Consider the following 16,281-nt stretch of genomic DNA (forward strand, 5'->3'; position numbering starts at 1 on the left):
ACATCATTACATCCTATTCCATGGTAAACACATGTTCAACCTATGCACTTAATATTTGTCTAATAACTGCACCATTGTCATTACAGTAGATAAATCATAACTGAATTTATCAGGTTAAGTTTAATCTCATTTTAGTTCCAATAAATTTCAGTAACTGAGAAATACATTTGGTATAGCCATAAATATAACAACACATCAACAAAGGAATATCTCATTAGCCATTCCTGATTATTTATTCAAACACCACTTCAATGTCTTATAACATTCCTTTGTACAACATCAAAATTCGTTCTCTGAACTGAACTGAACTTTATTGCACATACGCTTTTAGATCAGCGGCACACATCAGAATGATGGTGCGTTCACAAAGGAAACATACAAAATCAAGAAAATTATAAAAAGAAAGTAAAACAAAGAAAAACAACGAGCAAAACAAAATATAAAAGTTCTAAACAGAGGAGTATAAAAAAGTAGTTTAATACAGTATTTTACTGATATTTGGAAATACAACAGTTAGCTAAGACCTTCTCACTATTAATGCTATTATTAATGGTATTAATATTATTATCGTTATTATTATTATTATCATTACTACTATCATTATTGTATAGTAATTTTGTTTTTATTTTATTTCATTATTACATTATTAATATTATGTTATAATTGTTCTTATGATTCTTAACATGGTCATATCGTTTATTACCGTCAACATTATTAATTACAATGTTACAAATTAAAAATATTATTATTATTATTATTATTATCGTCATTATTATCTTATTACTATTTTTGCAAATTCTTATATATTAAATTGTTTTTATAGGCCTTTAAAATTACTTTCTCTGTTAATATAAAATCAAATAAAGTAAACAAAAACAATAAACAAATGTGAAAAAAGAAAAAAATAACAATAGTACATAAAGTGATAACTCAGCACAGAATCAAAGATAACTATAATAAAATAATAATAAAGGTTGTTACATATTTAATTAGTGGGCGATATATCATATATCATATCTCTCTCCGGACCCTGATTTTAAATCCTAATCAATTTAAGGGTCGATTCTTGTAGTGAAGTTTCTGTATTCCATTGAAATTAATGACTTATTTGATGCTTTTAAAAAGAGTTATTCAAGTTTTAATTGGATTGTTTTTTTTTTTGTTTTTTTTATTACAAATGTTATAACACTAAACTTATAAATCATTTCTAGAGGCTTACAGCTTGCTTTTCCTTTTCTTTATGAAGATATAACTTCAAGTGAGAATAGAAAATGTTTCCTCGCTTGACAATCTGTTTGTGAAATCAAAGTTGCCCTGGTTTAAACCAGTTTTGTGGAACTGAGAAGAGCTAACTGCAGCCTACCCAGCTCCCCTAATCCATCTCAATCCTATTTGATCCTGACCAGGCTAAGGTGTTCATATTTGATGAACTTTTATCACAAAGCCACCATGGTATTGCTTAGAGGTCACATGACTTAGTCTCTTGTGACTAAGTTGATATGTGTAGGTTTCATGAAGGAAAAATGTTTGATCCAGAAAGTAATCTTAAAATTTGTCATATAATAAATCCGCTGAAAAAAGAGCTAATATCGTAATAACAAATTAACATATTAAAATGAATGAAATAATTCATTCTTAATATGTAGATTAACTCTGTTCTAAATGTAATTATAACTAAAAACAATTACTATTAATTTATTGTTTTTAGTAATGTTATTACCTGGCAAATGTTCTTATTTATTGTTATTGAATTCATGTTGAATTGATTAAACATGTCATTTCTTTACCTATGACAAAAATGAATAAAATTACTCTTGAAAATGACATATCATTCATCTCAATCTAGGACAGTTAAGGCCACGTAGGGGACATTGATAGCAATCTCAAATGCGTTATTGATCTTAATAATGCCTCTAGATATCGCTGTCAAACACAGAATGTCAGAAAACATGACCAAACCAGTGTTTCTCAGTTGTTTCGGTTTGAATAAGTTCCTCTATTCATTGATTTTAAGTATGATATCCGATACCGTTCTTAAGGGTTTACCAGTTTCCAGTGAGTGAAAATCCCCCACACAGCAATCCAAAGAAACTTAAAATTTATTTGTTGAGAGAAAATTTTTGGATTTTTAACATCTTGATTTCAACATTGGCAGAGGCTAGGCCTATAAAGGAGCTCTCAGGCCTGTTGACAGCATCACAACTTAGTGAGAATAGATGTAGAGGCTGTGCTTTGGCCACTCAATCTTAAAGTCAGGGGTTCTAATCACATGTTGCCATCCATTTGTGTCTAAGTTAGTACCAAGGAGTATGAACGGGCACCTCATGGTGAATACTCAATATTTATGCATGTAAAAAATACCCCAGAAGAGTGGGCAAAGATACATAATTGCACATAATTGTTGTTTCCATTATTATCATCATCATTATTTTTGTGTTCCTTTCAATTTCTTTTTTTATTATTGATTTTTTCCCCTTTGGTTTAAATTTTTTATGTATTGTGTTGTTGATTGTCATTGCTGCATTTTATTGTTATGTGGTTCTCATATCAGCATTGCTGGAAGAGCCACCCTAAAGAAAAGTTCAATAATAATTTAATAATAATCTGCGTTTTATTTTCAGATGTGGATCCATGTCTGGTATTCAACGGGGGATGCGAGCACAATTGTTTTCGCGCCGCGCACAATCAAGCTGCCTGCTCGTGTGACCCTGGATATAGACTTACATCAAATATGATGTCCTGTGCCCTTGGTAAGGCTAACATTCATTCATAATTAGATGATATGTTTTACAGCTCTGTAAAGGATGTGTCAATTTATTTATCTATTAAAAAATTTGATGTAGAATAATAGGATTTTGCAATCACAGGATGAGTTTAATCTTTATTGTATAGATCGATTGCACGGAGAATAATTAAACTTATGAATACGATTCGTGTGTAGTACGTCCCTAAGAATGAATAGGATTTGTGTAAAGTCTCTGATAGAAACCTCACAATCATGCAGCAATTCTACTTCTACCAAGCTGCTTCTACTTTATGTAGTCATGGTTACCTTAGACATGCCTTAGATAATGGTTAATATGTTACCATAAGCAGCTACAAAATATTACATTGTGATGGATGATGAGTATTGTTCCTCCAACCTCAATTAGTCAGTCACAGAGTCACACTGGCTAATTGCACAGTCAATTTAGATTGAAATGGCCAATTGCACAGTCTATTCTGGCTAATCTCACAGTCCCTTTAATCTGAACTGGCTAACAGCCCCTTTGTATTGAATTGATCAATTGTACTGTCTCTTTAAAGATATACTATTAGTCATGAGGTAAACAAACTGAAAAGTCCACATCTGAATTGCTTAATTTTTTTATGTAAGTTTTTTAACTTAAAATAAAAAAATTAAAAAAAATCCCTTATCAATTTCCTGACAGTTAAGTAATAACTTTCCTGTATTCCTTTACATAGATTGCATAGAATCCTTAATTGCTGGTAATCAACTACTTTTTTTTTTATCTCTTGCTAAAAGCTAATAATTTATTTGATATAAATCCCTTTTAAATAAGCTAATCAAAAATATATTTGAAATTTTGAGGTATTTGCCTGTCTTTTCGACAGATAGTACATTTTTAACCTGAATTAAGCATAATAATATTAAGTTTTATTTGGAAGAATATTTTTGTTTAAAAAAAGCATTTATCATGTATGGAATGTTCTTTTACAAGTTTGAGATTGCCATTAAAGATATAGAGATTATGTGAAGAAACCAAGGCCATATCTCGGTTTTGCAATTTTTAGAAAACATTTAAAAAAAATTTATGAATCACTGTCCGTAATGAATATATCGGCAAGTTATTTGTATTAATTAATAAAAAAAAAAACGAAGTGAATCGTGTAGCACTTATGAAAGTACACAGTATAATTAATGTCATTAATTACCAACAATTACTGTTTGTTCTAGTTACAAACTAATTGTGCTAACCAATTTTATCAAGTTAAAAAAAAATCACAGGGATTCCCAGTCTGGATTCAATTTTTCAACATTAATGATGTCATCATCAGGAGTTCCTGATGATGACATAATTAATGTTGAAATATTGAATCTCGACACGATGGCGTGCATTTCGATACTTGAAGTATGTATTACCTTTCGGTTCCAAGTGTCTCACAAGAGGCGGAGTCTCTCAGAAATCTGGATGGCCTCCTGCTCTCCCACAACCCGGAAAATAACCCATCTCCTGAAATTAATTAAATCTGCATGTTTTTACCTGTATTACCCCTTCATTATAATTTATGCCGAATTGCCCGACGGGGGGTCTGAGGACCCCGACAAGGAGGTCGATGCTCTGAGGAGGGGGCAGATTTCCCCAACAAGAGCAAAGTGGCCGTGGTCGAGCTTCACTTAAAATGTCTGGAAAGTGGAGGCGAAGAGGTGAGGCCAGGGGAGGCGAAGCCCCCTAAAATTTTGACAATTTAGGGGTTTCAGAAGCTTATTTAATCGATTTTAGAGTCTACAAATATGTAGAAAATATTTTTTTCCCCCGACGAATTGTGGTTTTTCTCCCCGACGAGGGCCAGCTCTCCCCTGGCCCCACGCTGGCGCCACTCCTGGTGCCATGGAAGTCAGTGTCAATGCTTATTACCAAGAGCAGCAAAATAAAATTACATGTGCTAAGGAAACTCATTTAAACAGATCTCCCAGAAATGGTTTCTTGAGACCCTTGAAATGATGCCAATCAAATCAAACACTTAATCCTGGTTTTCATAAAATTGCTACACTGTAGCAACAGCAATCAGTTCACTATAGCTGTCCCTGACACGATCGAAAGGCTCCAATTCATCTCTGTAACTTTAAGCTAGAGGTTTACTATTTTCTATGCCCAATCAATTAGCCATATCAATAAATAATACCCATTCTATCCTTACAAAGCATAAGCAGGGAGGATTTTCCAAACGCAGGGCACAACATTTTCAGAATAGATGAGTGAGTAGTAACTTATTTCAATTTCAAAATTTATTGGCAAAACTGGGGAAAGGGGAGGGGGAAACATGCCCCCTTACTGGATCCACACCTGTAAAGTACACCCTTAATTAGGATGTATTTCATTTGAATTTTTTTTAATGAGTATTTCAAAGTTTAATTAATTTTTTTATTTGACCTTTTGGCAGTACATCTTTAATATTTTTATATATTTTCAGATGAATGTCTGACAAATATGGATACTTGTGACCCAAACGCCACATGCACAGACACCGAAGAGTCATACACTTGTACATGTCCTGAAGGCTACAGCGGAGACGGGGAAATATGTATAAGTATGCAACACAATAAACTAATAAATAGAAAGTAATAGACCTTAAAACAAAATCAGAAAGACCAGTTTGCTGATTTTATTTCTTTTTAATTATGAACAAATAGATAATTAAATTCAATTAAAGTTTTATGTTCATATTTAGTGTTTTACTGCCTATTTTACATAAAATTACTTTTGGTATCCCTGAGTGATAAGAAATTTATTTGTAAATCCCTTGTCAATACTATGAAGAATTACTTGTCTATGTAACAGAATTATTCTTAAAATTTCTTCAGAATTTTGCAGAAATCATCAATCATGATTGGTGTTATATTGATATATTTATTGTTTTAAACGTTTTCCTGCTCCTCATTCCTCTCATCAGTACTGGGCAATATTATTTTTTTTGGCCTTGGGATGTTGACACCCACTCCTAAACCTGCATTTCTTGATTGTCACTTCGTAACACCTTACTACATTTTAAAATCCCTTTAACTTTTGGTTATCTTGAAACTAATCAACTTTTTAGATCATCCTAATTAAATAGCTGCTTATTGATGTACAAATATATTGGGTGGAATAAATTGATTGACATATTTGCTAATAATCAACTACTGGTCATTAAAAAAAAGTGTATTTTTAGCAAGTTTTCTTGTAATAAACTAACTGGATTTGTCATCATGTCAGGGGGTCACACTCCTGTGATAATCTGAAGGAAACATATAGGTGAATTAGTTATAATCAAAAGAAATGACTGCATGGCCCCACCCAATACAGCAGTCCCTAGTAGGTGCCAACGTCATGTGTACTTTGCATAACAGATGTATTTTAACACCTGTAATTTGAATAACAGATGTATTTTAACACCTGTAATTTTTTTCCCCACCACCTTTTAACTGCACACAAAAAATATGATAGAGACATATTATATTAAAATTTCTGCTATTAATTTATTGAAAAGCAATTATATATTTTTTTATATTTGCAATCAGATTTGAATCCTTGTTCAATGGCTAATGGTGGTTGTGATCAGATTTGCATATTTCATGTTGAGTTCAGTGACTATGAATGCAGATGCCATGATGGCTACAAGTTAATGAATGACAGAAAGTCGTGTGTACCAGGTATACTACCACTCACTTAATACATGAATTACTTTTTTTTTTTACAGTATTACTTTGTATAAATATGGAAGTATAAAATGGTAGTGTAGCCATATCTTTAGAGGTTTAAATGCAGAGGTCTAAAGTTGTAGGGTCTCTCGGAAAATCGGCATGGTCTTCTGCACGCCTGTGAACAAGCAACTAGTAACAATGCTTTATAATGCATAGATCAGTAAAGTGGCTTCCACAAAATACACCATAATGAAAATGTAACAATGAATGCCAATGTATTCTAATTAAAAATGTGTGAAAATAAAATTTTCTTTGACTGTTAATATACAATAATAAAGTTTTTTCATTACTTTCTTTAATTCTGTATGAATCAATCTGCTTTATATTTTAAAATCATTATTAATTTAATCATCAATTTATTTCTCACTTTCCAATAATCTTTGATTTATCAATTGCTATGAAATGTACTTGGATATATTAGAAAAAAATTGTTGAACTAGGTTTAGAAACAAAAATACTACTTTAGAAACAAAATTGTTGAACTATTAAGGTTGAACTATTAAGAAGATTAATTAAGTGTGACATTATTGGTGACTCATTATATACACAAGCTTACCACAGGTGCAAGGCCAAGGTAGACTTTACATCTCAAATCGCCAGAATCTATATGTTTGATAAATAAACAGGGGCACAATAGTTAAATCGATCTGTGTTGTTCACTGAGCCGTCAATCTTTCTTAATCTGATCAGTCAATTGTTAATTGAGCTCAAAAGCTTAGTTTTTTTAACCATTGTCATATTGTGTTGATGTTTGCTGATCATCAACAATACAAGAATTCCCAAAATTTAATATAGCGACGTATCTTTTAATAGTTAGTAGTGCCTTATTAACATAGTATCTTTTAATAAAAAATTGCAGTGGATTTGATTATTGTTGAATGCGATGACTAATAAGGTATAATTCCAGATTAAACAAACAAAATTGTTCATTTATAATTATTCCCAGCTCAGCTGTGTAATTGTATAGAAATGTAAACTGTGTTTATTTGACAAGAATTTGATTTTGTTGGTATTTTTAACAGATCGTAACCCATGCAGTATTCTCAACGGTGGTTGTGACCAGATCTGTATACACGCCAACTTGAACCAGGTGTTCTGTAGCTGTGACACAGGATTCGACCTCAAGGAAGACGGCAAAACATGCGTAATGGGTAAGTCGATTGAACCGATAATCTGACAGTTTGTATTTTTCTCATATATTCTTACCATACAGGACATTTTTATATGAATCATGCATAGGTTGTGGGAAGGGAAAGTGTTGGTTTTTGTACAAGTTCGTGTATGATGGGAAGGGAGAGGTTTTAAATTCTGCCTTGGTCATCTGATTCACCAACAGTGGACAACACCCTGTTTTATCGGTCAACACCCTGTTTTGTCAATCACAGTTCAAATTTACATCACCATTTACTTCTTTATAATTTATTATTTAATACTTAGGCTATTTGATATACAGTATAGTCTAATACCTTCAAAATGTCCAAGAAAAAAATGTCTTATTCTCTCTGGTGAAGAAAGTAAAGAGTGATATTTACTTTGCCACTAAATATAAAAATGTTAATGCCTATATTGGAATTAGCGCTATTCACTTTTGAATTTGTTCCCCCTGTTTGAAAAATTCTGGATCCGCCCCTGACATGCTTTAGGGGGTGGGGGAGGGGTTCGATAAGTACTCTTTTATGAAAAAGACATTATTGTTAATTTGAAACAATGACCCTGGGATTGGAAGACAGGCATCTTGCCTCTAGTTTGTCAGTATTCCACAAGCATATATCTCACATTAAAATCTTTCCACCTATCCCAAATACATAGCCCCACATATAAAAATATAAAATTGTTGTATTTATTTATTTTAATCAATATATATTTCACTAAGATTTTTCTTACCCACTTCCCTAAGTAATAACAGATTTATAATCACATTTTACATTAGTTTCATATCTGTCAGATTCAACAATCTCTTTCTGCCAAATTTGTAATACCTGTCCCCCTCCTCTTAATCCATAACACCACATTCCGTTACCTTGACAACTTAATTTAAGCTGCTCATCCCCTAGATTAATATGTCGTTAACTCATCCCACTCGGCAATGAATCACGCACATTAAAAGTGCAATTGTGTCGTTCCCAAGGGATGTAAGCCAAGATACCTATAGAATTTACCGGCAAAACAATTAACTAAATCTGGAGAATTTTATTTTTTAAAAAAACGATAGTATGACTAAGACACATGGAGTTGGATAGATTGGAAATTTTTTTTGTTACCCTACCATGACATCATCGATCTTGGTTGACCTGTTTGTGCCATTTGTCTAGACACACTTTCATTCCTCCAGTGTCCATTCCACGTTGGTATGAGTACATAATTCATATTTCTCAATAGCCACACATAATTTAGTAGCATTTATTTTTACACCCAGTTAATTGTAATTGTTATTGTAATTGTTAGTTTACAGTGAAATATGTAGCGATGATTAACACTAGGTCAATAATAAATAAATAGGTGGTTTTCACCGCACGATGTTTACCGTACTTTAACGTTAGTACCCAACATGCAACGCAATAGCTCCGACCCTTTTGTAAACAAAATTGAAATATGCATGCGCAAACCCGTAATTAACGTATGTTGAGCACGTAAAATCCTGAAATTATCATACTCCGCGTTAAGGTTAACGTTGTGCGGCGAAAACTACTTATTAATTCTCACCTTCTCAATGCAACAGATACTGTAAATGCTCGAATAACCACCTGATTATTTTCGTTAAGTGTTGCTCTTGAATAAGCACCGGGGTACTTAATAAAGGGTATATATTACCCTGTGTGAAATGAAACACTTTGAGAAACAGGGTTTTAAATACAATGTATGCGGTATTAAAATGAATAAATAACACAATGAAGACACAAGCATTTCTTTATAAACATTCATATACGATGACTAGGAGGACCTATGATAGGTCTACTGATACAAGAGGAATACGTAACATGGGAAAGGGCATGGAAAAATATGCTATAAGCACCGCGGTGCTTATTTGAGCGTTTATACAGTACTGTAATTTGTAAAAATAACTTATTTTGCCAATTTTTTACGTTAAATCAGAAAAAATATTAAGTTAAAAAATCAATATATTAATATATTTACTTCACAAAGGAAATGTTTGCATTAATATGCAGTATTAAAATGAATAAATAACACAATGAAGACACAAGCATTTCTTTATAAACATTCATATACGATGACTAGGAGGACCTATGATAGGTCTACCGATACAAGACGAATACGTAACATGGGAAAGGGCATGGAAAAAAATGCTATAAGCACCGCGGTGCTTATTTGAGCATTTATACAGTACTGTAATTTGTAAAAATAACTTATTTTGCCAATTTTACGTTGGAAAAAAATGCCATAAGCGCAACAGGACTTATTTGAGCATTTACAGTAATTTGTAAAAATAACTTATTTTGCCAATTTTTTACGTTAAATCAGAAACAATATTAAGTTAAAAAATCAATATATTAATATATTTACTTCACAAAGGAAATGTTTGCATTAATTTTATAACCTACAAAAAAAATAAGAAGAGGTGGAAAAGGTAAATTTCATCAATATACAAATTATAAAAATGAGTTTCAGCATCAGATAACCTATAGATACTGCAATTTTATATTATAGATTTTTTTTTAAATTCAAAGGTTATCATATCATGCAACTGTGTGAGCTTACATCTGGACTTAGAAGTATGTGCTCTATCTACTTGATCTCATTGTTAAGATGTCAATTGCTAAGTTATTTTTTTGAAATATTTTAAAAATTTATTTCACATCCACCAGCAAGTACATTACCAATCATTAGATGAAACAAAGTTCTATAATTTAAACCAAGAGGCTTTGGGAGTGGAATTGTTTTAACTTATGTGATAAAATCCCTGAGATTTGAACCCAGAACCTTTAAATTGGAAGGCAGGCAACTTAAACATCAAGTTACAACTACACCCTAGTATTTGTTTCACATGTGTTAGTTCAAAAACCTAAATAGTTAACAGAGCACATATTAAAAATGTTAATATGTACCTGATTTAGTTAGTTGCTTATGAATCAGTATGTATCTAACAGTGTACAACATTCTTATTTGCCCCGTGTTAGTTTAAGATCTAAATAATTAGCACACATTCAAGATGTTACTAATAGTTATTTTAGTCAGTCTCTGATGAATCATTACATTTCTAACACACAACCAGGCACACAACATTCTTGTTTTCCATGTGTTAGTTCAAAAACTAAATATTAGCACACATTAACAATATTACTGTACTAGTACTTGATTTAGTCAGTCTTCCATGAGTCATTAATTTTCTAACATACAACATTCTTGTTTCCCATGTGTTAGTTGAAGACCTAAATATTAGCATGTGAAGACCTAAATATTAGCACACATTCAAGAGACTACTAATACAGTACTTGATTTAGTCAGTCTCCGATGAATCACATTTATTTCTAACATACAACATTCTTGCTTCCCACGTGTTAGTTCAAAACCTAAATATTAGCACACATTCAAGATGCTACTAAATGCTTGATTTCAGTTCCTATGAATCATTACATTTCTAACATACAACATCCTTGTTTTCCATGTGTTGGTTCAAGACCTAAATATTAACACATTCGAAATATGTACTTGATATATTCAGTCACATGAATCAGTTCTTCTATAACATGCAATTTAAGGGAGGTTCTGGTGTACTAGTTACCTCCGCCAACGAGGTTATGTTGCCTGGTTTTTTATTTAGTTTTATTTGTCTGTCAGCATATTTGTTGTGAACAGCCTCCAGCCCATAATTTTCATCAGAAATTCATCAAACTTGGTTACAATATTCCTTTACCCAAGATCTAGGGCTGATAAAATGTTGAATGGTCAGGGTCAAAGGTCAAGGTCACAATCAACGAAAAACTATTTTTCATTTATTTGTCTACAGCCCATAGTTTTAATCACAAACTTGTCAAACTTGGTCACAATGTTCCATGACCAAAGATCTCATTACCTCCGCCAACGAAGTTGGAAGGAGGTTACGTTTTTGCCTGTTTATTTATTTATTTGTCTGTCGGTGTATTTGTTGGGAACAACCTACAGCCCATAGTTTTTTATCAGAAATTTGTCAAACTTGGCCCAATGTTCCTTAATACCTAAGATCTAGAGCTGATTAAATTTTGAAGGGTCAGGGTCACAATCAACGAAAAACTATTTTTTAAATATATTTGTCTACAGCCCATAGTTGTAATCACAAACTTGTCAAACTTGGTCACAATGTTCCATGACCAAAGTTCTCAAAGTATTTGAATGTTTAAGGAAAAGGGTTAAAGGTCAAGATCACAATCAACAAAAAATGAATTTTTGAAACAGTTTTTATCAGAAATTTGTCAATGGCCACTATGTTCCTTTACCAAAGATCTGGATGTGACTAAATTTCGAAGGGGTACGGTCAAAGGTCAAGGACACAATGATAGAAAAACTTGTATAACTGTTTGCCGTATAGAAGTGTGTGTGTGCTTATACGGGCTTGCTGGTAAAGTGTAAACAAACATATATGACCATTAATTTCCAAGTGATATACAGTATGTAAAAACACATATCACCATATAGAAGAGTGTTTTCCACACTACAGGCCCCGGATTCAAAGGAATCTACTTGTTTCTTTTTTTCATTATTTTTTTTTATATGGGAACAATATGCAGGGGAAATTTATACTGAGGAGAATTATGATGTGGACGGAGTTGTGCACTCTCCGAGTACCCTTTAGTTTTTTTTTGTTTTAATATTCATTTCCTAGGCAGAGAATGTTAATAGGTTTTTACCATAAGTTGAATGCCTATTTACACAGAGTGTCACAGCGGCACATTACTGCTGCTGAACATTTTTTTTTTATTTCTAAAGAATGTTGAATAACAAAAAATATTCTGACCAGTCAGTGGCTCCAATCGTTTTTCGCTATGCATTCAGAAGAAATTTCAAATTCCACAAGCATGACTACTGTCGAACGCTGTCTAGTTTGCACTTTGCAACTGAATTTTTTGTAGCTTTCGAGTGCCAGTACTCCATACAACAGTTTCTTGCCAATGTCTCATGCTGCTGCACATGGTGTAAATAGGCCTTTATACCGTCTGATTTATTTGGTTTAAATATATATGTTTTGGTTATGAGTATATTTTAAGTATCATCTAATGGACTTACTGAGTTACCTGAGGAATAGTTACTTTACTCATGCACAATCTGGGATGAGGTGAACTTACTATGTTAATCCATTTAGGAAGCCTATGTCACTGATACTTACAACTCCAGTTAACAACTGTTCTTTATCAGCTCTGGCACACACATAGATTTACTAGTAGTATATACACAAGCATACACAATCTGGCTCTCACCCTAGAATACCACACAGACCTACACACACACAATGTATACCTCAGTTCCCCTGTACCTGTGCCCCATCCCCCCGCCCCCAGTGAATCCGCTACTGTTCACTCTCTATTGTATTTGGATATTGATGAATGTAGCACGTTGTGCAATATTGTTAAAATGGTGTCAGTATAGATTATGTTCTCACTAATGGCTGATGCTGTCCCTAAAGATTTGTATCAATTTATGTACTTGCTCGCCAAACTGATTCATCAAACCACAGAGCATCACGGTAGTGCCTCTACCTTATCATCCATAACATGTCTATGAGACAGTCATTGGTTAACTTTCTCTTCAAAGTTGACCACTAATATATCACTTTGTTGCACTTCCCTATAGGACATTTGATTGGTTTACCAAGTTTGTTGTCATGGGAGCTCTCAGCCAATGAGATGCTGGTAGGGCCTATGAATCACTTGGATTTAGAATCAGTCAATACTAGCAAGTTAATAGAACAAACCTTTTCACACACCGCAAGATCACACATGGACTCAATAAGCTGACAATTTGTTGAAATTTATATAACTTGGATTTATTTTGTTTACTTTTCACCTGTAATTTGATGCTTTTTGTTTCATTTAATCAGATGAATGCCTACTAGGTTATGATAACTGTGACCCTGCAGCAATTTGTGTTAATACTGAGGATTCATTTGAATGTCATTGCTTGGAAGGATATGAAGGTGATGGAGTAACTTGCGCAGGTAAAACTTGTCTTTTTTTGTAAAATGTATATTATTATTAATTATTTAAATAATTGTATAATAAGACCAAAAGAAATTATGCATTACAGCATTATGTTGTGTTGCCCTGTCACCATGGCAACTGGAAATCACGGCAGTCCTTCGGATTTTTAAAAATCTGTATGCCTTCATTTGTGTTGGTATTTAACATCTCATCTTTGTTTTAATTCAGGTGAGTTAGCACTAACACTGCAACAGGTATAAAAATCTCCTGGGGTTCATTGCTAAGCATCATCTCATAGATTGTGGTTGGCAAAATGATAACTCAGTGATAAAATGTTTATTGATAAAGAAGTGACCTTTTAAAAATACTATTTTGAGCGCCCGGCCTAATTTATAAAAAAGCATTATTGCATAACCCAAAAAATAAACATAACATTGGGCCTGATCCTGATCGTCCACACCAGTTGGGCCCCATCATCTGTAAATGGGCCCGATCGCCTGTCACTTTCTTGAGGGCTAAAAACTTTACTACGGTATATGTTTCAAAATTCATCCCAATGTACTGCTGACCTTAACCGTGTTGTTAATTATGTGTGAATGGTCTGTTACATTTTGATCGTTGGAACATTGGAAATGTTTGTTGTGCATTTGGTACAAATGCATTAACTCCGGTATTACATTCCAAATACAGTACAGCTAACCTGAACCATAGGCGCTTATCTATTTAGTACAGCCTGTGTGTAAATGGTCTAACACTGAAAAACAACTGGCTAAGTCAGGGCTAGTGAATGCGGAAGAACTGGTAAACACAGCGACTACCGAAACAACTACCGGTACAGTAAAAGTCATATTTTTCCGTCAATTAATGTAAAATATTGATTCATATTCAATTGTATGATCAAAAACTAATAATATATGTTGTTAGACTTTTAGATACCGGTAGGTTTCGAATCCCTGATATCTATTTTGAGTCCCTTGGTTTTGCATTGTGTTCGTAGGCTTCGCAATAAGCATACAGTAATTATAATATAGATTACTAATGGAATTTTATAATTGATGGGAGGTGCAACTAGAAACTCCTCTTGTTAACTCAAGGTTTTAAAAAACATGTTTTAGTGAAATATGGCTGCATCATCATATCATCTTTCAGAAGATATATTTAAGTCAATGGTGTCATGTCACCACTGGGATAGGGTGGCACTGCAGCTTACACAAGCCCCTGGGGACCCTCCTTAAATTTTTCAGTTCCTCAACTAGTCTAATTGAGTTACTTTAAAAATACATGCTATTGATATGAAAATGTAGGTTGCCAATCTAGAACAAATAAACATTCCATGTTTTCCCTATGGTTATTAATTTAATATACAGTTTAATTTTATTTTTTATTAATAAACAATATCCAATATGCTATTCATTCAAAATCATATGTAAACCTTGAGTGTTCATTATATGACCTCCATCATCTGACCTTCGTCGACTTAACATCATGAATGACCCAGATATAAGAGCGACTAACTGGCCTTATTAATACTCAACCCGTACAGATTAGTATAGATTAATAATTAGCTGCTCTCACTTCCTCTATATTACATTTACTCAGGTAGAGCAACTTTTAGCGACCTTATTACTGGATGACCCCCATTTTTTCGTATTTAATTATTTTGATAAGCATTCTAAGTTTCTCTTCCAGGCTTTTTACATTTAACAGTAAAGTTTATTCCCATATACTTTTAAAGCCCTGTCCAGACTATCAAAAACATGTGACATGCCTAAATATGGTCATGATGACATCACATCATCACCATATATAGGCACATCATCACTATATATAGGCACATCATGACCATATATAGGCACATCATGACTATATATGAGCATACAACTTTTTAGTCAAAGACAATTTGAAAGTCTGGGTAGAGCTTAATGACTGAACACTGTGGACAGTAAAATGATAAGGAAAATGTTACAATTTAAAAGTTGTCATGTTAAACTATAATTGACAGCTGTAATGCCCATTGATTGATTGATTGATCTTGTAATATTAATACTTGTAATTGTTAAAATAATAGTTTTTGAAAGAGAAATAGAAACTTGAAACATCTGAAGTGCCTAATACTTTGTATATTTAAGTGATCACTTTTCAATTAAAAATTTGTTGGAAAAAAAGAAACTTATTACAATGTGAATGATAAAAGTAATAATAAAAATAAAATAATATATTAATTTTCAGGTAAGATATTGATATTTTTAACAGTAATGGATGAAAAGATATTTTTTGAAATTGAGATTTGATGAAAAACAGAAACATTGAGAGAAGTAATAATTGAACCCTTCCTAGTGAGATATTCAAGGTAGACGGTTTCCAAGGCAACACTGTGCCGTCATCTGTGACCAAGAAATTGATGCAAGGGCAAGCAATGTGAAATTGCTGCAACAAGGATGCAGACTTGGAACACTTCCGTCCTTTCACTTAAAATCTGACAGTCTATCACTATGCTGATACACTGCAATACATTCATTGAGTATCGGAAACAAATTCACTCAATATAATACAGATGTGTATAAGAGACAGCATTAACTCCGGTATTACATCCCAAATACAGTACAGCTAACCTGAATTTTTAAATATCATTGTTGTTACTGATATTGTTTGTATGATTTTGTTGTCAACATCATCATTTTCATT

At 32.8% G+C, this 16,281-nt stretch overlaps 1 protein-coding gene across 1 annotated transcript in view; it reads left to right on the forward strand.

Annotated features, from left to right (window-relative positions):
* Window positions 1-16,281, forward strand: part of LOC117109913 (low-density lipoprotein receptor-related protein 4-like) — a 68,097-nt gene that overhangs the window by 39,461 nt on the left and 12,355 nt on the right. The window contains exons 12-16 of the mRNA XM_033252383.1: window positions 2,622-2,750; window positions 5,197-5,313; window positions 6,284-6,415; window positions 7,489-7,617; window positions 13,497-13,613. Coding sequence (XP_033108274.1) covers window positions 2,622-2,750; window positions 5,197-5,313; window positions 6,284-6,415; window positions 7,489-7,617; window positions 13,497-13,613 — 624 coding nt within the window. The remainder of the gene's footprint in view (window positions 1-2,621; window positions 2,751-5,196; window positions 5,314-6,283; window positions 6,416-7,488; window positions 7,618-13,496; window positions 13,614-16,281) is intronic.

The sequence above is a fragment of the Anneissia japonica genome, unplaced genomic scaffold (genome assembly GCF_011630105.1).
Source record: "Anneissia japonica isolate Jap-2015-1 unplaced genomic scaffold, ASM1163010v1 scaffold585_len4108843_cov191, whole genome shotgun sequence".
NCBI lineage: Eukaryota > Metazoa > Echinodermata > Crinoidea > Comatulida > Comatulidae > Anneissia > Anneissia japonica.